The sequence below is a fragment of the Gopherus evgoodei genome, chromosome 1 (assembly GCF_007399415.2).
Source record: "Gopherus evgoodei ecotype Sinaloan lineage chromosome 1, rGopEvg1_v1.p, whole genome shotgun sequence".
Taxonomy (NCBI): Eukaryota; Metazoa; Chordata; order Testudines; family Testudinidae; genus Gopherus; species Gopherus evgoodei.
Window position 1 is genome coordinate 358,635,779 of NC_044322.1, and position 22,620 is coordinate 358,658,398.

Genomic DNA, 22,620 nt, shown 5'->3' on the forward strand with positions numbered 1-22,620 from the left:
GTCACTTTATAGCCCATGCTCTGCAGAAGCATTGCGGATACTTCCTCTTTTTTTTAACTTTCTTGTTTTCTCAACCAAGTATAGAAATGTTGGTTGTTATGTCCTGCATATTCAGGTTTGATTGTGTTCAGCCCTCTTGGTTGGATAGATTTTTCTGTAAATTTTGGAATTTGGCTAATTCCAAGGTTTTTTAGCAGCAGATCGTGACTAGTAGTTTTTTTGGCTTGTAGTAGGGAATTCCTTCTTGAAGTAGTTTTACCTGCATAGGAAGGACAGTTCTTGTATTTTTTGCATCCAGATCCAGTCCAGGGTGTAGCTAACTGTGTGACTATCTGGAAAGTATCGATCAGAAAACAAAAGTGGAGCGTTCTGATAGCATATCAGAGACTTTGCTGGATGAATGTTGAAGTTTCCATCAGAAGCCTTTAGTATTTGGGAGCCAATGAATTAGCAGGATGCCATGTTAGTCACTTCTTCCGTTTTAATGTTGGAAGGGACCATTGTAATTCTGTAACCTCCCAAATAGCTCAGGCTTTGGGATTTTACTTCATCAAGCCCCATAACTTGTGGCTAAACTGGAAAATATCTTCTAGAAAGACTTCCATGCTTGATTTTAAAAATTTAGTTTTGGTGAATCTGTCATATCTCTTGGTAGGTTGTTTCATTGGTTAAGTACTCTTACTCTTAAAAATTGGCACTTAATTTTCAGTTTGTCTCGTTTCAACGTCCAGTTATTGGATTTTGTTATGTCCTTCCTGCTTAATTAAGGAGCCCGCTGTTGTTGCATCATCTTTCCATGTAGGTATTTGTAGGCTATGATATTTGAACTTGTGCATTGAGTGATCTACTACAGTTATTTTAATAGCTTAAGTAGATTTCACATGCACCTGGAAATTCACTCTTTTAAGGAAAGTTCTGAAAAGACTACAGGTCATAAATTAGCTGGAAAAAGACGTGTGTTAGGTCATAGTGTGATTGCCTTTCTAAAGTGAACTGGACCTTTACAGTGTATGAATAGCATGTGTCCATGCTGTAGGGCAGGGGTGACCAGCCTGAGAAGGAGCCAGAATTTACCAATGTACATTGCCAGAGAACCACAGTAATAAATCAGCAGCCCCCCATCAGCTCCCTCTCCCAGCACCTCCCACCTACCGGCAGCCCTGATCAGTGCCTCACCCGCCCACCCTCCCTCCCCACACCTCACGATCAGCTGTTTCGTGGTGTGCAGGAGGCTCTGAGGGAGAAGGGGAGGAGCAAGGGCACAGCAGGCTCAGGGGAGGACACGGGAAGGGGTGGAGTGGGGGCAGAGTCTGTGGCAGAGCCAGGGGTTGAGCAGTGAGCACCCCCCGGCACAGTGGAAAGTTGGTGCCTGTAGCTCCAGCCCCGAAGTTAGTGCCAATACAAGGAGCCGCATACTAACTTCTGAAGAGCCACATGTGGCTCTTCAGAAGCTGTAGGGAATATCACTGGGGATGGAAATAAAGAATTTTATGTATTCTCCAAAGCAGATTCTTTTATAAGGCTATATAATTGTTGAATGAGTACTTATTTACCTGACTGTGCAAATATCTGGGGCCCTAATAAATGTATTGTGCCTATTAAAATGTTTTCTTACTTCCTTTTCTAATAGAATGGTCCTAGTGCCAGATCTTGTCACAAGATGTGCATTGATATTCAGCGAAGGCAAATCTACACACTGGGCCGTTATCTGGATTCCTCCGTGAGGAACAGTAAATCTCTGAAAAGCGATTTCTACCGTTATGACATTGACACGAACACATGGATGTTGCTAAGTGAAGACACTGCAGCAGATGGAGGTCCCAAGCTGGTGTTTGATCATCAGGTCAGGTGCAGAGATAAACATTGAGTGCGCTTTTACTTCCCAGGCTTTGCTTAAAACAACATTTCTTACCATAGCCCATTACTAGAATTGAGAAGTTTGTGCACCAGGTAGTGCAACTAAAAAATATATTGGGAGAAATGGATATGATGTATTTTTTTAAAATGTATGCTCCTAATTAGCAATGTTAATGTTAACAATATAAAAAACCTACCCTATTTATTTTTTTTCAGGAACATGAAGTTATTTGTTAGTATCTTGTAATCTCCTATAAAGATCAAGAAACAATGCAGCTGTGTCTGGGAAAGCTAGTCTTGCACAGTGATGTCCTGTCAATGAGTAACAGTTGCTCGTCGCTGGGATTGTGGAACCGCAAACATATTGTAGCCAGCATTGGGTGTTACTGTGGACAACAGTGCAAGAAACAGTGCAGATATTAGAGAAAAGCTTGGGTTTTGATCAAAATTTGGCCTACCTTTAATTTAAAAAGAATGGTGTGTGTGTGTGTGTGTGTGTGTGTGTGTGTACATATACATGTATATGCACTTCATAGGCATAGGAATTCATTATGGAATTGGCTGCCAGATTTTCTTTGGAATATTGTACCTTGAAGAATAAGAATTAAAATTAAATTGATTCTTTTTGCTACCTTTTGTGTCTAACCTGTGCTGAGGAGCCACCTAATGCTGCTGTATTTCATCTTCTGTCCTCCTTCCCTGCATCCCCTGCTTTTTCCTACTTTTTCGTAACTCCATTGTGGTTTCATATCTGAAATAAGTTTTTTGGAGGCAAGGACCACATTGTCATCTTTGTACTGAGAGGCACTTTTTGGATGCTGTAAAATACAGTTATGTTTCGAGCTTTAGAGATTGTTTAATAACAGTACATATCCCTTAATATCTATATTGCCATAAGACCTAGAGACCTTACAAGGTCAGGACCCTGCTTTTTAGAAATAACAGGTAAATGAGACAAAAAGGAAGGCTGTTGGAGGAAGAGGGGCAGTGCTGAGCATGGGGTTACAAAAACCAGAGGCCATTTTAATGCTAGCTGTGTGTGCAATCCTTGGCCAGTCATCAGTAATCTTGACTCTCCCTGCCTTATCGTTATCAGATGGTAGCTTTTTGTATATGTTATGACAGAGGTTATTGCAAACAGCAGAGTAAAAAAGCAAACCATTGATGTCTTCATTTTTACTCTTTTATACATCAAATTTTGAAAACACTATTGAAAACTTAGTGACCAAAATGCAGCCTGTGGTTGCCCTCATCTTATGCAGATGGGGAGAATGGAGACAGTAGACCCTGGCATGCAGTGTTGCTTCATGGGGGCAGGCAAGCCACATTATAAACTAGGGGCCAGTTATCTCTGTGTGCTGCATCTGTATTACCCATGGAGTTAGCTGCAAACTGCTTCATTTACTACAGATTAAGTCAGGAGGATCTGCTGATGTTAACTCATGCTGAATATGGCTGTTCTGTTGGTTACCTCAGTGAACTAAGGGTTTTTTATTGGCTGATATGAAATATTAATGTATTCCTGATTAAACAAATCTAGTTTAACAGGTATCTCTTGCTTCCTACAGATGTGTATGGATTCAGAAAAACACATGATCTATACATTTGGAGGTAGGATTTTGACATGTAATGGCAGTGTAGATGACAGCAGAGCCAGTGAACCTCAATTTAGTGGATTGTTTGCTTTTGACTGTCAATGTCAGACATGGAAACTGTTGCGAGAAGATTCGTGTAATGCTGGACCTGAGGACATCCAATCCAGAATAGGACACTGCATGTTGTTCCATTCGGTAAGAGTTAACTTTGGATATTAAGTCGTAATGCCTGATTTTAGGGGGTGATAGCTGTTTAACTTCATTGAGCACATGAATCTTTCTTCAGATTATTCTTTTGGATGAGAAGTAAAACATATTAACCACTTATCATTAATACTGGCACTGTTTGTAGGAGACTGTGGTAGGATTGTGTATTTTTGTATACTTTAAAATTCACCTTGTGATTTAATTTGAAACGGTAGTCATCTGAACTGTAGTAATGCGCTGCCATTAAACAGCTGTTGCATTCTGTCCTCTCCCTCCCCCTTCAGGGATGCTACATTTCTGTGGGGTCTCAAGTGATCTTTGCTAAAAGTTGGTAAAGCATTTTGGGATCCTTTGGCCTGATAGATGATGCATATTATTAATGGCAACAGATGGTGACTTGCAGATATATCCATATGTTTGAGTTAATTGAGAAAATAAGGGCCTGATTGCTGGGTACTGAACATTTTTGGCAGCTTCTGTTCTGGAAGGGTGTTAGCGGGTGCTGAATACTCTTGTAAACCTGGTTACTTCATAAATTCCAAAGCCAGAAAGGACAACTATGATCATCTAGTCTGCCTCCTATGTAACACAAGCCATAGAATTTCCATGAAATCAATGTTTGAATTAATGCTTCATTTTAAGAAAAACATTCCAGCTATGATTGAAAAATTGCCGGAGTTGGAGAGTCTGCCACCACCTTTGGTAAATTGTTCCAATGGCTAATTATCTTCACAATTAAAAAATTATGCAGTATTTCCATGCTGAATTTGTCTAGCTTTGACTTCCAGCCATTGGATCTTGTTATACGTTTGTCTGCTAGGTTGAAAAGTCCATTATAAAATTCTTGTTCGCTATGTAGGTACTTACAGACTGTGATCAAGTCCGCTCTTAACCTTCTCTTTGTTAGATTCAAGCAGCTCAGTCTCTTTAATTTATAACTATAAGGCATGTTCTTCAATCCTTTAGTCATTCTCATGGCTCTTCTCTGAACCTTCTACATCTCTATCAACATCTTTCTTGGATTGTGGGTACCAGAACTGGTTACAGTACTGGCTGTATATACTCCATCACAAGCTGGTTCGTTTATAAGCCAACCACTGCAAGATGGATGAGTAAAAATTGAAAGTTTTTATAACCCGTTCATAAGCTGACCCTATAATTCAGGAGTCAGCAAACTTTTTGGCTCCCAGGCCATCAGGATAAACTGCTGGCGGGCTGAGATGGTTTGTTTACATTGAGCGTCCGCAGGCATGGAGGTAAACGTAAGTAAACAAAGTCTCCTGGCACTACCCTGATGGACTGGGACAGCAACTGGTGGGGAATTTTTTTTTGGGGGGGGGGGGAGAAGCTGGGAGTCGGGAGTAACTCCTGTGACCACTCCTCACATGACCCCACCCTGGGACCCCTACACTCCCCTATCCCATCCCTTCCCACCTTATCTGGGAAGGGCCAGGGAGGATGTCTCTGACCTGGCTGGAGTTGCTCTGGCGGGCCAGACCAGGCGGCGCGGCTGCAGCATGTTCCAGCAGGCTGGGCTGGGTGGCATGGCCACAGTGTGCTCCAGCGGCGTGGCCACAGCCTGCCCTGCGGCACAGGTGTCGTAGTATAATTCCCAAATCTGGACCTTAGCGTCCAAAATATGGATACTAGCATGAGTTTCCCTAAGCTTAATTACCAGCTTAGATCTGATATGCTGCCACCAATCAGGAATTTTCCAGGGCCTGATACCCTCTGGTCCCCCCCCAAAACCTTCCCAGGGGACCCCAAGACCCAGATTCCTTGAGTCTCACAACAAAGGGAAATAAACCATTCCCTTCCCCCTCCCTTCTTCCTCCCAGCTCCTTCCCGCCCTGGGAACACTAGGAGATCGCCTGATTCAACTGCTTGAATCACAACACCGAGAGGAGTGTTACCTTCCCCCTCATCCAGAGGCAATACAAGCTGCATGAATATAACACAAAGAGAAAATTTATCCTTCCCTTCTCCCCACCAATTCCCTTGAACCTTAACTAGGAGAAAAAAATTAACAGGTCTTACAAGCAAACTTTTAATAAAAAAGAGAGGAAAAAAAGTAAAAGGTTTATCTCTGCACTTTAGATGGTAAACAGTTACAGGGTCTTTCAACTTATAAACAATAGAAAGAAACTTTCTCCAGCAGAAACACAATTTAAGCTACTTCCAGCAAGTACACATATATAAATGAAAAAAAAACAAAAGACTATGACCGCCATTTTTCTTACTCACAATTCTGAATAGATAAGATACTGTAGCAGGGAGATTGGCAGAAACCTGGTTGCATCTCTAGTCCCGTCCAGGACCCAGAGAGAACAAACCCAAAACCCACAAACAAAGGCTTCTCTCCATGAGATTTGAAAGTATCTTGTCTCCTGATTGGTCCTCTGGTCAGGTGTTTGCAGGTCACTATTTGTTAACCCTTTATAGGTGAAAGAGACATTAACCCGTAGCTATCTGTTTATGATAGCAGGGCTGAGCAGCATGGCTGCAGCCTGCCAGCCCCGGAGCTGCAGCTGCTTCAGAGGCTAGGAGGAGAGCAGCATGGCCAGAAGCGGAGAGGCTCTAGCCCCGTCTCTTCCCTTCTGGCTGTGCTGCCTCTCCGTGCTCCCTCTGTTGGAGGGAGGGGCTGTGTCCCACCTCTCCCTCTCTATACCCGTTCATAAGCCAACCCCCTTCTCCGGTGCTTCCAAAAATTTGGCTTATGAACAAGTATATACAAGTATTGAAGAGCTTAAATGTGATCAGAGCTTTTTGAAAGTCTGCCCTCAATTGTGGGCACTGAAGATTTTCAAAAATGTGTCCTTAAATGCCTAACCGCTATTCAGGTTTATCTACGAATTTTGGTGACAATATGAACTTTATGATTGAAGTCAAGCGTGGTTTTTACATATTACCAGGCCTCTGAGATTAGAGTTTCACAGTATGTGTAGTTTAGTACTATATTTTCCACTGTCTTAATACTGCCAACTTAAAACATAAAATTTTAAATTGTAGTGATTTTATTGTGTTAGTATTGTGTTGATCCCTTAGGAATTCCTATCTCTGTTCATTTTAGTACAGGGGCAGGCAAACTTTTTGTCCCGAGGGCTACATCAGGTTTCTGAAATTGTATGGAGAGACGTTTAGGGGAGGCTGTGCCTCCTCAAACAGTCAGGCATGGCCTGGCCCCCCACCCCCTATCCGACCCCCCCTGCTTCTCACCCCTGATGGGCCACCCCCCGGGACTCCTGCCCCATCCACTCCTCCCTGTCCCCTGACTTGCCCTCCCGCCACTCCATCCAGCCTCTCCTCTCATTCTTGACTATGCCCTCGGGACCCCTGCCCCATCCAACCACCCCTTCTCCCTGATCGTCTCTGGGAACTTCTGGCCCCCACTGCCCAATCTATCCCCCCTCCTTCTTGACTGCCCCTCCCCCCACCGGGACGCCAGCCCTCATTCAACCCACCTTTTCTCCGCCCTCTGCCTGCCCTGACCCCCACCCCAAACTCCCCTGCCCTCTATCCAAACCTCTCTGCTCCCGCACACACACACACACACACACCCACGCTGCCTGGAGCATTGGTGGCTGGTGTTGCTACAGCCGTGCCGCCCAGAACACCAGGACAGGCAGCCGTACTGCCCGGCTGGAGCCAGCCACGCCACCACGCAGCACAGAGCACTGGGTCAGGCTCTGGCTCTGCAGCTGCGCTGCCTGGCAAGAGCTCGCAGCCTACCATCCAGAGCATTGCGCCAGCAGCATAGTGATCTGAGGCTGCAAGGGAGGGACCGGGGGCTAGCATCCCGGGCCAGGAGCTCAGGGGCAAGGCAGGAGGGTCCCACAGGCCAGATGTGGCCCACGGGCCATAGTTTGCCCACCTTTGATTTAGTAGAAGATACTTTTTCCAAAGTTCCACTTTGTTTTAAATTGCCTTCTAAAGATTTAGAAATATTGCTAAGTTCTTCTTCGAGTGCTTGTATCATAACCTAGTCCCAGATTTGGACCTTAGCGTCCAAAATATGGGGGTTAGCATGAAAACTTCCAAGCTTAGTTACCAGCTTGGACCTGGTAAAGCTGCCACCACCCAAAAAATTAGAGTGTTTTGGGGCACCCTGGTCCCCCCAAACCTTCCCTGGGGACCCCAAGACCCAAATCCATTGAGTCTCACAACAAAGGGAAATAAACCTTTTCCCTTCCCCCCTCCAGGTGTTCCTGGAGAGACACACAGAAGCAAGCTCCGTGAATCTAAACAGAGGGATTCCACCCTCCTCCGTTTCCAGCCTTGGAAAACAGAAGTACCGAGAGCTAATCTCTCTTCCCTCCTCACCCAGAGGAAATGCAAAGTCAGGCTAGTAAATCTAACACACACAGATTTCCCCCTGACTTCTTCCTCCCACCAATTCCCTGGTGAGCACAGACTTAATTCCCTGGAGCTCCCCACTAAAGTAAAACTTCAACAGGTCTTAAAAAGAAAGCTTTATATAAAAAGAGAGAAAAATACATAAAAATGGTCTCTCTGTATTAAGGTGACAAATACAGGGTCAATTGCTTAAAAGGAATATAAATAAACAGCCTTATTCAAAAAGAATACAATTTAAAACACTCCAGCAACTATAGACATGTAAATACAAAAAAACATATAAATCACTATCTGATCTTTTGTACTTACAACTGGGAAACAGAAGATTAGAAAGGAGGGAGACAGAAAAAATCACTTCTCATAGCCGAGAGAGTACAGGCAGAAGACAAAGAACTCAGACACAAACTTCCCTCCACCCAGATCTGAAAAAGTCTGGTTTCCTGATTGGTCCTCCGGTCAGGCGCTTCAGGTTACTTTTTTTAGGTGAAAGAGACATTAACCCTTAGCTATCTGTTTATGACAGCTTGCTCATATCAATTCCAATTAAGTGTGCGCACATCGCTTGCACGATTGTCGGAAGATTTTTACCCTAGCAACACTCGGTGGGTCGGCTGTGGCACCCTTATGGCGCTGGATATATGCCCCTACCAACCCAGTGCCCCCCTCAGTTCCTTCTTACCGCCTGTGATGGTTGTTGGAACTGTGGAGCACAGCATAGCTGATCTCCACTTCCCCAGCTCTTTATTCATCATTTCTCTAGCTAGTTTTGTTGTATAGTTGATAGTGGTTTCTAGTTGTAGTTAGTGTATACAGCAGTTGGAGGAAAGTTGGTTTCTCTCATGCTAGGTCTCCGGGTTTCAAGCCCTGCTCGGCCTTTCTTAAGCCGATGCTTATGGGAGACCCCACGACTCTTGCCTGCAGTGTGTGAGGGAATCCCATCAAACAGATAAGTGCTGCATCTGTAAGGCATTCAAGCTGCTGACAAAAAAGGAGTGGGGCTTTCACTTGAAGCAACTCCTCATGGAAGCGTCACTTAGCCCGGTGCCCTTAGGCCCGAGCAGAGACCCGGTGCCGTCGGTTCAAAGCGCACCTCCGGCACCGGGACGACCTGGCACTGGCAATGACTCTCGGCACCGGACATCTCCGGCCCAGCAGCCAGCGTGACACCGCTCGCTATCTCCGGGGTCTAAGAAGCAGCACAAGCAACCTGCTGCTCCTGCCCAGTCACAGGCATCGCCTGTGGCCGCCTTGGAGCAATGCCCCAGACCGGACTGCCTCGCGAAGACTCCAACTCCAGCACCATTGATTCCGGTGCCGTTGATTCTCTATAGCCCACGACTTAATCGCACTCACTGAGTCGGGACTGTCGCAGCCTCTGGCACCACTGGTGCGGTCTGTCCCATCGATAGGGAAGCCTGCTGTCATGCGCCCTCCATTGCAGACTGGGATGTCTCGGCACCGCTCCAGGTTGTGGTCCCGATCTAGATCTAGATCTCTCTCCCGATATCGATATGATCGTCGGTCGCGGTACCGATCCAGGTCTCGGCGCCCATCTCCATCCCTACAACGCGGTCCAATGATGCGGGATAGTGCAACACAGCACAACTGGTTGGCCCTACCTTGGCATTCCCGCCCTAACTCGAGGTCATTCCAGGCAGAGAGTGGCTAACTCCGTCCATGACCAGGACTAATGGTTCCCAGCGCTGTCCTCCTCTTCGTTGCCTGACGAGGCAGTTGTGGGCATGACCTTCTCTGGCCCACCACTTATAGACCTCCGTGCGCACCAAGACTTGCTGCGTAGGGTGACACAAAACATGAACCCCCAGGTGGAGGAGGTGGTGGAGGTCGAGGATCTGGTGGTGGATATCTTGTCTGCCAATCCCCCCACATGCATAGCCTTGCCATTCATCCGGACCATCCAGGCTAATGCCAATACGATCTGGCAGTCCTCGGCGTCTATCCCTCCCACTTCCAAGGGGGTTGAGAGGGAAATACTTAGTTCCCTCCTGAGACTATGAATACTTGTACATTCACCCCCCACCGTGCTCCCCTGTTGTACAGTCAGTCAATGAGAGGGAAAGGCACAGTCAACAAGTGCCTGCCCCTAAATCCAAGGACACTACATGCCCGGATTTATTCGGGCTCAAGATATATTCAACTGGCGGCCTACAACTTCGGGTGGCTAATCAGCAGGCTCTCTTGAGCCGTTATAATTACAACACTTGGAACTGAATGGGGAAGTTCAAGCAACTGGTTCCTCAAGAGTCCAGAGAGGAGTTTGGGGCCTTGCTAGAGGAAGGCAAGAAAATAGCCAGGACCTCCTTGCAGGCTTCGATAGATGGGGAAGACACGGTGGCAAGGACTCTAGCCTCCAGTGTAGCTATGCACTGCATCTTGTGGTTGCAGGTATCCGGTCTTCTGTTGGAGCTGCAGCAAACAATTCAGGACCTACCCTTCGATGGCCAGGGGTTATTCTTGGACAAAACTGACTCTAGACTTCAGAGTCCAAAGGATAACCGGGCCATCATGCTCTCACTGGGTATGCATACCCCAGTGATGCAGTATAGGCCCTTCTGGCCCCAACCGCAACGCACCTACCATAACCCTTGGCCCCGACAGGACTTCTCCAGAAAAGGTGACAGGGGTGCTAGGAGGAGGTCTGGCGCTCAGAAGGGCCAGAGTCAGGCCCCACCCAAACCATCAGTGGGGCCCAAGCAAAACTTTTGAAGGCGCACCCGAGTTTGGAGCACCAGTCTCCTTACAAGATCGTTTCCCACCTTTCTCCAGCCGCCTCTCCTATTTCCTCCCTGCGTGGTGCCGCATAACATCAGACCGCTGGGTCCTGTGCATGGTGGAAAGTGGATACCATCTGCAATTTGTTTCGTTCCCTCCCCGTCCCTCTTCAGGGACCGCTCTCAAAAGCAATTCCTTCTGCAGGAGGTTCAGTTGCTCCTGGCTCTTGGAGCGATAGAAGAGGTTCCAAGAGAACTGAGGGGCAGGGGGTTTTACTCCCGTTACTTCCTAATCCCCAAGACAAAGAGGGGCTACAGCCCATTCTGGACCTGCGTGGACTCAAAAAATTCATGATAAAATTGAAGTTCTACATGGTTTCCCTGGGGACCATTATTCCTTCTCTGGATTCTGGAGACTGGTACTCTGCCCTCGACATGAAGGACGCGTACTTCCACATAGCGATTTACTTGCCACAAAAATGTTTCCTCCGCTTTGTTGTCAACCAACAGCACTTCCAATTTACTGTACTTCCCTTCAGCACCAAAGGTCTTTACGAAGTCCATGGCCATTGTAGCTGCCTCACTCTGTTGACATTGGATCCAAGTGTTTCCGTACCTTGACGACTGGCTCATTCGGGGTCACTCCGAGCTCCAGGTGCAATCTCATGTTCGATTCACCATGAGCCTGTTCAGACAGCTGGGCCTGCTGCTCAATGCCGAAAAGTCCTCTTTGCAGCTGACCCAAAGAATAGACTTCATTGGAGCAGTCTTGGATTCAATCTCGCCCATGCATGCCTCCCACATGTCCACTTCCAGGCCATGGCAGTCATTGTCCACAGCCTCCAGAGCTTCCTGACCTCCACAGCTCGCACATGTCTCAGTCTTCTGGGGCACATGGCAACATCCACCTTCGTGACCAGACATGCCCGACTATGTCTCTGTCCACTCCAGGCCTGGTTCACATCAGTGTACCATCCAGGCTGACATAATTTGGACACAGTGCTCACGGTACTGATGGAGGTCTTATCCTCCCTGGCTTGGTGGCTGAACCTCAACTTAGTATGCGGGGAGTGATATTCTATGCACGACAGTCCTCCCTGATCCTGACCACGGACGCGTCATCTCTGGGCTGGGGTGCTCACCTTATGAACCTTCGTATATAGGGCCTTTGGTCCTCTCGAGAGAGAACCCTGCACATCAACATGTGGGAACTTACAGCATTTCGCCTGGCATGTCAGGTTTTCCATAAGCGCCTTCAGGGCTGTTGTGTCGCAGTCCTCATGGACAACACAACGGCCATGTTTTACATCAACAAGCAAGGGGGAACGCGATCGTCCCCCCTCTGTCAGGAGACCATCAAACTGTGGGAATTCTGCATAGCCCACTCGATCGACCTGGTAGCATCATTTCTCTCAGGATACCAGAACACCTTGGCAGATCGCCTCAGCAGATCCGTGGTCAATTCACCTGGACGTTATCTGTTCTGTTTTCCAGAAGTGGGGATTTCCCCATGTTGACCTCTTTGCCTCTCGCAAGAATCGGAAGGGCCAAGTGTTCTGCTCTCTCCAGGGATGCTCCCCGAGCTCACTATTGGACGCCTTCCTGATACCGTGGAAAGACCATCTGTTTCATGCCTTTCCTCCATTCCCATTAGTCCACAAGGTCCTTCTCATATTGCAAAGGGACAAGGCCCACTTAATACTAATTGCCCCGGCGTGACCCAGGCAGCACTGGTTCACCACACTCCTCGACCTGTTGGTGACCACACCAATTCCTCCCCCATTGTGGCTGGACCGGATCACTCAGGAGCACAGCTGACTGTCACCTGGACCTGCAGTCCCTCCATCTCACAGCATGGATGCTGCATGGCTAACTCATTCTGAGCTGCGTTGCTCCCATTTGGTGCAGTGTCTTCTCTTGGGTAGTAGAAAGCCCTCTACGAGGTCCACGTATCTGGCCAAGTGGAAGTGTTTCTCCTGCTGGTGTGCCCTGAACAATCCTGGATTATCTTCTGTCGCTGAAACAGCAAGGTCTAGCTGTTTCGCTGCTAGATGTACTCTGATGGATGATTTTGGCCTTCCATCCCTGTGAAAAGGGGCACTCAGTTTTTCAATCCCATAGTCAACAGATTCCTCAAGGGATTGGAACATCTGTATCCACAAATTTGGCATCTGGCCCCTACTTGGGACCTCAACCTGGTCCTGTCCAGACTCATGGATGCTCCATTTGAGCTAATGGCAGCCTGCTTGCTTGTGTACCTTTCATGGAAAACGGATTTCCTCGTCGCTATCACCTCGGCGAGACATGTATCGGAGCTGAGAGCTCTCGCATTGGAACCACCGTATACAGTGTTCCACATGGTCAAGGAAGGTACAGCTGTGACCACACCCCGCCTTCCTTCCTACGATGGTGTCTGCCTTCCATGCCAACCAAGACATCTTCCTTCTGGTCTTTTATCCAAAGCTGCATGCTTCTCGACAGGAACAACAGCTGTACTCCCTAGATGTTTGCGGAGCCTTCGCCTTTTACATCAAGTGAACAAAACCTTTCAGAATGACGACCCAGCTGTTTGTGGTGATGGCAGACCGGATGAAGGGTCTACAAGTCTCCATGCAGCATATCTAGTCCTGGATTACATCATGCATCCGGGTGTGCTATGACTTGGCTGGTACCCCAACTACGCACTTTACTGCCCACTCAACTCGGGCTCAAGCTTCGTCCTCCACTTTCCTGGCTCAGGTGACCATACAGAATATCTATAGGGCAGCAGTTTGGTCATCAGTACATACCTTTGCTTCCCACTATGCGATAGTGCAGCAGTCCAGGGGTGATGCTGCATTTAGTTCAGCAGTCCTGCACTCCGTGACATCTCTCTCCGACTCCACCGCCTAGGTAGGGCTTGGGAGTCACCTAATTGGAATCGATATGAGCAAGCACTCGAAGAAGAAAAGAAATATTGGTAGGATCTAATACTGCTAACCCTGTATGTGCAGAACTTGTAATTGAAGTCGAGAGTTGCGTGCACCCTTGGCTTTCAGGATCTGGCCCTGGATCAGAGTTGGGAAGCAATGAGCATAACAAGATCCAGTCGATGGAAGTTAAAGTTAAATAAATTGAACCTTTTAAAATAAAATGTTTCTTAGCAGTCAGGCTAATCTAAATATTGGAACATTTTATCAAAGGAGATGGTGGACTCATCATTGAGGCCACTAAAATGGGATTAGATACATTTGTAAAAGAGATGCTTTAGTCCATCTTCGGGTTGTATGCTCATGATGGAGCCTTCTGGCCTTGGGATCTGCAAAATCCTCCTGTTCATCACCTTCCCTCATGGGCCTGGAAGTGAATTGGATTGTACATATTGCCCTCCACGTGGTCATAACATCTGTAGCTCTACATTCAGATGATGATGATAAACAGGCCTCATGGTTCAGGGCTTCAGGGGTCCACAAGGAATTTTTATTCTCAATACAATGGCCAGATGTATTCTGTTTTTTTTGTTTTGTTTTCTTTAATCTTGCTCTGTGGCGTCAGAGATTGGCCATAGCTGAAGATAATGCGGTGGACCAGTTCTTTGAAGTGGTACAGTGAATCCTTTTCTTAGATGATTGATTAGTGAGTCTTGCTCTGATGCTCAGGGTCAAACCTCCATAGCTGGAGTTTGGGAAGAAATTTTCTCCAGGTCAGACTGGCAGGTGCCTTGGTGGTTTTTTTCATCTTCCTTTACAGTGTGGGGAATTGCCTGCTAGGATCATCGGGCATATCTCACCAAGCCAATTCCCTGCCTTTGCAAGGCCATGGGCACTGATGGCACTTTGTTCTCGTGTTCCCTGCCTGTGGCACAGGCCATTCTTTTGAGGCCTGAAATGCTTTAGTTCAGTGTTTCCCAAACTTGGGATACCGCTTGTGTAGGGAAAGCCCCTGGCGGGCCGGGCCGGTTTGTTTACCTGACGCATTTGCAGGTCCGGCCGATCGCGGCTCCCTCTGGCCGTGGTTCGCTGCTCCAGGCCAATTGGGGCTGCTGGAAGCGGCGGCCAGTACGTCTCTTGGCCCACATCACTTCCCGCAGATCCCATTGGTCTGGAGCGGCGAACCACAGCCAGTGGGAGCCGCAATCGGACGGGGCAGGTAAACAAACCGGCCCGGCCTGCCAGGGGCTTTCCCTGCACAAGCGGCGTTCCAAGTTTAGGAAACACTGCTTTAGTTTAACTAAAATAATTGGGCTCAATATACAAGTATGGGGTAAAATGTAGTGGCCTGTGATAGACAAAAGGTCAGAGTAGGTGATGTTATGGTTCCTTCTGGTTTTAGGGCTTATAGTTTCATAGAGTTTATTTAAACGAATGTCTTCATAGTTTACCCATGTCATCAAAACATCATAAAATGCTGAAAGACGAGTGGATTTGTAAGCATACTATGTTTGAAAGGTTCCCCCAGTAAATGCTTTATTTAAGAGCAAACTATTTGCCAAATTAAATAAACTGCTTTTTCTGGGGAAATCTTTGTGGGGGCAAAAATCAAAAAATATAGTGAGCTCAATTTTAATATTTTTTTTGTACATTTCCCGTATGCCAAAATAGCCAAACTGATGTAAATACTTTTCCCTTCTTCAGCTAAAAATGTGCCTGAACTATTGCTTGTTTTCATGATTCATTGATGTTTTTGCAAATGCTTACTGAGAGCTGGTTGGCTAAGAATTTGTTTTCTTGAGCACAGTTCAAAAATTAAGCATCTGCTTTCCTTCCTCTCCAGAAAAATCGCTGTTTATATGTATTTGGTGGGCAGAGATCGAAGACTTATTTGAATGATTTCTTCAGCTATGATGTTGACAGTGATCATGTGGATATCATATCAGATGGCACCAAGAAAGATTCAGGGATGGGTAAGAGCTTTACTGTGTAACTTTGTCTTGTTGGTATAAATGAAAGACTTAAGGTATATAGCAGAAGATAAGACCTCAGTGACAGAGGATAGAGGCTGTAGTCCTGTTAGATCACAATGGCTTGTTAACAATAATGGTATCCAACTAGAGCTTGCCCACTCTTGCCCACTCTGTACCTCTTAGTTAAATAAATGGCTAACTTAATTCTCCAGTTCTGTGAATTTGACATCTTCACCAGTACTATTTTTAAGGCTTACAAGTAAATCACAATTTGTTAGGTTTTACCATTCACCACAGTCTTTGACCTTCTAGCTATGTGACTTATATTGTTTCCCTCATTCTTGCAAATGATCAATGCTCATCGCCTTGCAGCCTATAAAAATGGAATCTTAGCAAAATATTTGCTAAAATATTGGTTTCATGATTGGTCCCAATCTCTGGCAAATACTGAAAACAAAAGAAGTTCTACATATAGTTTGTTCCATAAACCAGTGTAGTGTAATACCCCCTTATTTTTACAGCGTGTTTCATACAAGGAATGTTCCAAAACAGTGAAGCGTCTCTGTTCCAGCTCTTTATTTGAGGGATATATAAAGTCAGCCAAGATGAGAAATGAGCTGTAGAATTGATGAAGCAGAGATATAGGGAAAGTATTCCAGATGGCACAAACCGCTTGATAGTAGCCAGCTTCTGTAATAGGACAGAGAAATTTTATGCTAAATGAAATGAAGGGACTAAAGGAGTAGAGGAGAACAGGTTTGTGAGTTAGGCTTAGTCAAGTCCGTGTAGAATTTTCCAAGGAGAATGAACAGTTTTGATCTGATCCCTAGAACAAATGGGAAGCAAGTGGAATTGTGTGAGAATCAGTGGGTGATTTGATGCACTTTTTCTCTGTTGAAAGGCAGCTAGCAGGTATTTTGCAGTGTGGAGAAACGAGTTGAAGGGGAGCCATAGAGGGGGGGGAAAATTGCAATTGTGTAGGCAAAAGGAAATTTAGGCCTAGATCAAGATTTCATCAGAGGTGCAATTGAAGCAGTGACTTACACATAAAGTGGCACTCCACACTCAAAGCATTTACTGCCCATTGATGTTAATGGAAAGACTCCTTTTGGCCTCAGTGAACTTTGCATTGGGCCCATTCTACCTTATTAGGAATTTTTAGTAAGACTTCATATGTAAGTCTTGCCTTAGTTTTTTTTCTTCCTTCCCTTGAAGAAATCCTGCAGTACAAGTTGGTTTGAATGGATCATGTGGCTTGTAACCATCTCTGTATTATGATCTATAAAGAATCATTTTGGTTCTAAAACCTTGTCAAGAATATCATGTTGTTGACAGGTGCTTTCAGAGATTATTAGAGAGAGAAGGTGGATGAGGTAATGTCTTTATTATTATTATTATTATTATTATTATTATTATTATTTATTTTTATTTTTATTTTTATTTTTATTTTAATTTTTTGAAATAACTTTGTGTGTGAGAGAAGCTTACACAGAGCTCTGCTTCAGAAAAAGACCCAAAGAAGTTAGTTCAGTAAAAGATATTACATCACTCTGTCTCTAATATCCTGGGACCAAAACAGCTACAACAACACTACATGCAAGAATGATTATAACAGAATCAGAAACACTGTAATCATTTTTCATCTTCTCACTCTGACACTTACTTTCCTCTCTAGGGTAGAGTTACAAAATTGCTGATGTACATTTCCCTTTTTATGAAAGGGAGAAATTTTCTGTATGTGCACAAACTGTGTTAAAGTATGTAAACAGCAGTTTTGTCTTCCTTGCCAAGTAAAGGAAGGGCCATAACTCCCCAGAACTAGTGCCTGTTATTTAATTGTGAAATTCCCTGTCACATTCAGCCCTCAACAGGGAAGCTAACAGTTGTTTTGCGGTGTGCCATTACATTTCTGTGAGAATATTATGTATATTTGTAAGAGTTTCTCATTTATGCAAGTGGCTAATTTTGCCTTCTGTTTGTTTGGTAAACAAATCACTTATGTTTAAACACACAGCTTCCACCTCTTATTTTGATCACTCTTTTTTTTTTAAGGCAAGTTTATTGGTTATTTCAGTCATACTCATAAATTGCTCTTTGCTCTTTTAGTTTGCTCACTTGGGTTAATTTCGTTGTCTAAAGATTGAATAAATCTCAAACAAAGGATAAAAGTTCATGATACTTTTCCTGAAAAGTGATTTTTTTTACTCTTTTTACTGTCTTCCTGTGGGAGATCCAGATTGCATTCCATTCACAATCTTATTTAAATGCCCTCTCTGTGCTTAGCGCTGCAGTAGGACACGCTCTCCCCCCCGCCCCCCAAAAGACCTTGCCCACAGTTTAAAGGAAAGAATATCCTTTACTAGTCTGCTAGCACTTGGTTATTGAAGGGAATTGCAGTTTTGAAAATCTAAATGACAAACATTTTAGAGTGTGTGTGTGGGGGGTGAGGGGCTGGCTTTTTAATGAACACCTGTGATGAGTTCAGATTTTAGAAACCAGACTTGTCTTATGACTAGTGAGCACAATGAGCCACATTTCTCTGGCCAAGTATATTAATTGCACGTTTCAGTTAGTCAGACAAATGAGAACATAATAATTAGCCCTCTTTCCCCCCTCCCTCCAGCCCCTTTAATGTTGAATAGCAGACTGTGACTAAATGACTCATTAGAAATCATTTATGAATAGATTTCCAGTTTGCTGTCCTCATGTCTGAGAGAGTAAATAAACTGAACATTTCCCTTGTTTGTGAAAGGAAATGTTAGAATTATTTGCTTTTAACAAGAACAGAAGAAAGGTCTTTTATATTTGAAACCACAAATGCTGTCAAAGAATTATTTTGGTCAAAGAAAGCGAGTCTGGATTGGAACCCTTTTGAGAATGTTTAGTAATAAGGCACTGGTTTAGTAAAAATAATTCTGTGACAGGCCACTATAATATAAACTTGATTCATCCCTTTAAATGCGGTTAAGGATGCTTGTTTTACATGTTAGTATCTTTAATGCATTGTACTTCATTTTGTTCCTGGTTTTCAGTTGTAGGATTAGATCCCAGAGTCTTACAATTCAGTTATATTTTTAGTCCAATGTACATCTAATGCCTTTTCAGCTTGGGAGAGCACCATAACCCTGATAGGTGCTCTGTAACAGTCTTTCTCCCCGAGGACTCAAAAGTCCAGGGACAGTTGGCTCAAATTATATCTTATAGACCAGTCTGTGGGATACTATTAACCCTGAGGAGATTGCCAACAGCCAGACTGGAGCTGAAAAATCTTTGACCAGTGCTCCCTTGAGCAGACACCATACTCTGGGCCTCGGAGAGAAGAAGTCATCAAAGAAGATGCCAATAACATTGCAACCTCAACACCAACTATCTCGTCATGGGCAGCCTCAGCAATGGCATGAGTTACCTCATCTCTGAACCTGACCGTGCTGGTGTCCTCACACCAAAGGGCAGCATCAAGAGGCAAGACCAGATGGAACATAAACATGGCTCCAAGCGCCACATGGAACCACCTCTCAAGGAGGACTTTAATGCCATTCTTCCAAAGACACAGCCTCCAAACTCCTTAGATCTCCAAAATTGGAGGAGGCAAGCTGGTTGGCTGGTGAGGCGCAAGGGGCTTTTGGTCTGGTGCCAATCTCACTGCTGACACCTGCACCAATAGCTAAGTCTGTCGAGGGTCATACCTCAAGGAAGAACTGGAGACATGCTCCGCACCAAAACAGCTGCTGGCCTCAGGGGAACACCACTCTGTCCCTACCATTTGAGGAAGAATACACCTCATCACTTTGTGACCTATTTGTTCTTGCTGGCATCAAGTAGGGATTCCTATCCCTTACTGTTGGAGGACTCCCATTCCAAGCAAGATATTAATGGCACTGGGCTGGCCAACTTAACCTAGCCAGTACCCCATAGCATGCTCCCTTAGCCATACTGGGGACTATCCATCCTATATGTACTGGAGCAAATCCTCCTGCTGTTCCGCAGTCAAGAGGAAGAGATTCTGCTCCCCAGCAGCATCAATAGGGAGGCCACCGACTCAAACAATGAAGGGACAGCAACAAATCCAGCCCCAGCTGAAGGAATTGTCATAGTCACCACGTGAAGCAGTGACCCTGGCACAGGTGGTCAACTCGAAGGCTTTCCAGGACCTCCTCTCACAGACCGCAGAGCCCCTGCCATTGAAACCACAGTAGTCCAGGTGAGGTCTTGTAAACTCTTTGATATAGTGAGCTCTGCGAACTCAGCCGGGATCTCCCTTCTACTCAACAAGGGCTTAATCAAGCTAGTGAAGGGACTGTGAAAGACCCTGGATACTCTGGCCTTTGCATCTAAGCAAGTAGGGAAAATAGATACCCTGCTGCCACCAAAGCACTCCTGTCACTTTGGTGCATGCCCAGATCCTGGGTTTCTGATGGCATCGGCAATCCAAGAAAAGTTCACTTCAAGAAGGCATCTCAAAGCAAAAGGATCCAAACAAGTTTTGGCAGCAAAGGATATTCCTCCACTTCATTGTAGCTCTGTGTTGCAAGCTACTAGGCTGTTCATACAATGTAACTTCCTCACCTAGAAGAGAGTAAGTCCCTTCCTGTCCAAAATCCCACAGGACAACAGGGAGGAACTGAAGGGGATCATAAGAGGACCAAATGGGGGCCAGGACAGCTCTGTAAGTGGCTAAGAACACATTAAATAAGACACTAATTTTTCATGGCAGCTAGTATCAGGCATCCCAGAAGAGGATCTTCTCTTTGAAGGGGTGTAGCTCTATATCAATATGCCTTATGCCTGAAGAGCTTCCATCTCTAGATGAAGTGCTCCATTTGCTGAAAGGCTTGAGGGCCATGTTATGATCCTCTGTGTGTGTGTGTGTGTGTGTGTGTGTGTGTGTGTAATATAGGCTCTTATGGAAAGTACTGTAATTGTCAATCTCAGCAGAAGATCTAGTCCTACTCCCAGAGCAGACAGCCAGAGTTCCCGCCAATAAAAAGATCCCACTACTGCAGGAGGCACCCATTGTTGTCCTCAATCATTCCCCCTGCAGCATCACAGAGGCAGAACGTTTGACAGGGACATGGAGCTCTGATGTTGCATCAGAAGCTTGCTATTGCCTTGTCCCTTTCCACTGAGCTTGGTCTGCTTCTTACAACAGAAAATGGATGTTGGACATCATTTCCCATGGCTGCCATTGGCTTCATTTCCACATTTACTCCCTGTCCTACCTGCTTCCCTAGCCCTCTTCAGGGTCCCTTCTCATGAGAGCCTATTGCAAACAGTGGCCCCGTTGCTGCGTCTGAGAGCCGTAGAACTGGTACCTCAGGTGTACAGGGGAGTAGGTTTCTACTCCTAATATTTCCTTCTCCTGAAGAAGAGGGAGTCTTCCTCCTCTCCTAGACCTGAGGAGAATGAACAAATACATATGCCATCTGAGATTCAGAATGATAAAGTTTGCCTCCACCATTCCTTTTCAGCAGACTTAAAACTGGTTCATGGTTCTCAGCTTGTAGGACACATACTTACAAGTTGCCATCCACTGACCCACAGAAAGTACTTGAGATTCACTCTGCAGCCAAATGACTATCAGTACAAGGTACTTCCCTTCAGACACTTCGTTGGCCTGAGAGTTTTTGGAAAATGTGCCTGGTGGTAGTGGTGCATGCACCTGAGGAGATGAGACATCCATATTCTACCCTTAAATTGATTGGCTGATCAGGGCAGATTCCAGCAGTAGACTGTAACAAGCCTAGATTACGCGCTCTCTGTCTCTCTCTGTTCAGCCAGCTGGGTCTCCTGCTGAACTAAGAAAAATCACTTCTCATCCCCCTGAAAGCTAATGGGAGCAGGTAAGAGAGAGTGTACTTGCCGAACAGGTTCCTGTCCTTATAATTGGTATTACTCAAGATAAAATCAAGCCTGGCTACAATGTAGACTTGTCTTGGAATGTTAGGCCATATGCTGGCATGCATATACATGATGTTGCTTGCCATACCTCACCTGCAAGTCAGGCTCAAATCAGTCTTCTCTCCCATCAATCACCCGATGGACAGAAAGGACTTGATGCCACCTCACGTCCTTGCAGAACTGGGATGATGTCTAGAACCCAAGAACATTAGAAAACAGACTCTAATCAGACACCTCAGGGACAGGTGTGGCATCTGACCTGGTTCACAAAAGACAATGAGAATTCACATAAATGTCCTGGGGTTCCTGTGATAGATCTGTTTATCACAAAGGACAATGCCAAATGTTAGAACTACCTGGACCTGATTTTACCACACTGTGGTAAGGTACTCTATCCAGCTCCAAAGGCCCTCCATCTGATAGGCTGGATGTTGGTTGGTTAAGTATCGTGGATACGGACTGCTCTAGACAAATTCAGGAAATTCTGGTGCAGAGCAGGGATGTCCACCAAGAAAAATGATTTGTCAAAATGGAAGTAGTTCTCTATATGGGCATCCCAACATGGCCTGGATCCTCTGCAAGCTACAATACTGAAGATCCTGAATGACTTGCTGCACGTAAAACACTCTAACCCTTCACTGAGCTTCACTAAGTTTCACCTCGCGCATTCTCAGTGTTCCCATCTGCCATGCAGTTGTGCTAGTCTTTTCCCATCTGATGATATTGAAGTTCCTCAAGGGTCTGCTATATATTTATCCACAGGTCAGAAAACCTGCCTCTGCCTGGAACTTCAGCATTGTCCTCTTGAAACTCATGGTGATTCCTTTTGAACCCCTTTCAGAATGCTTCTTTCTTCATCTCACTCTGCAGATGGCTATTGTAGTTGCTATCACTTTGGCCAGGAGAATGAGTGAGCGCCAAGGATTTATGGTTGACCTCCCTACACAATATTTCACAGGGACATGGTAATGTTGAAAGCGCATACTAGGTCTTTTGCCAAGTTGGTCTGAGTTCCATTTGAATCAGTCTCTTAATGTATCTGTCTTTTCTCTGAAGCCACATATATGTTGGTAGAGAAGTTTATGTAAACTGGATG

At 45.4% G+C, this 22,620-nt stretch overlaps 1 protein-coding gene across 2 annotated transcripts in view; it reads left to right on the top strand.

Moving 5' to 3' along the window:
* MKLN1 (muskelin 1) overlaps positions 1-22,620 on the top strand; it is a 192,301-nt gene that overhangs the window by 132,224 nt on the left and 37,457 nt on the right. For both annotated transcript variants that reach the window (XM_030574364.1, XM_030574455.1), the window contains 3 exons: positions 1,631-1,843; positions 3,426-3,647; positions 15,497-15,626. In XM_030574364.1, the coding sequence (XP_030430224.1) occupies positions 1,631-1,843; positions 3,426-3,647; positions 15,497-15,626 (565 nt within the window). The remainder of the gene's footprint in view (positions 1-1,630; positions 1,844-3,425; positions 3,648-15,496; positions 15,627-22,620) is intronic.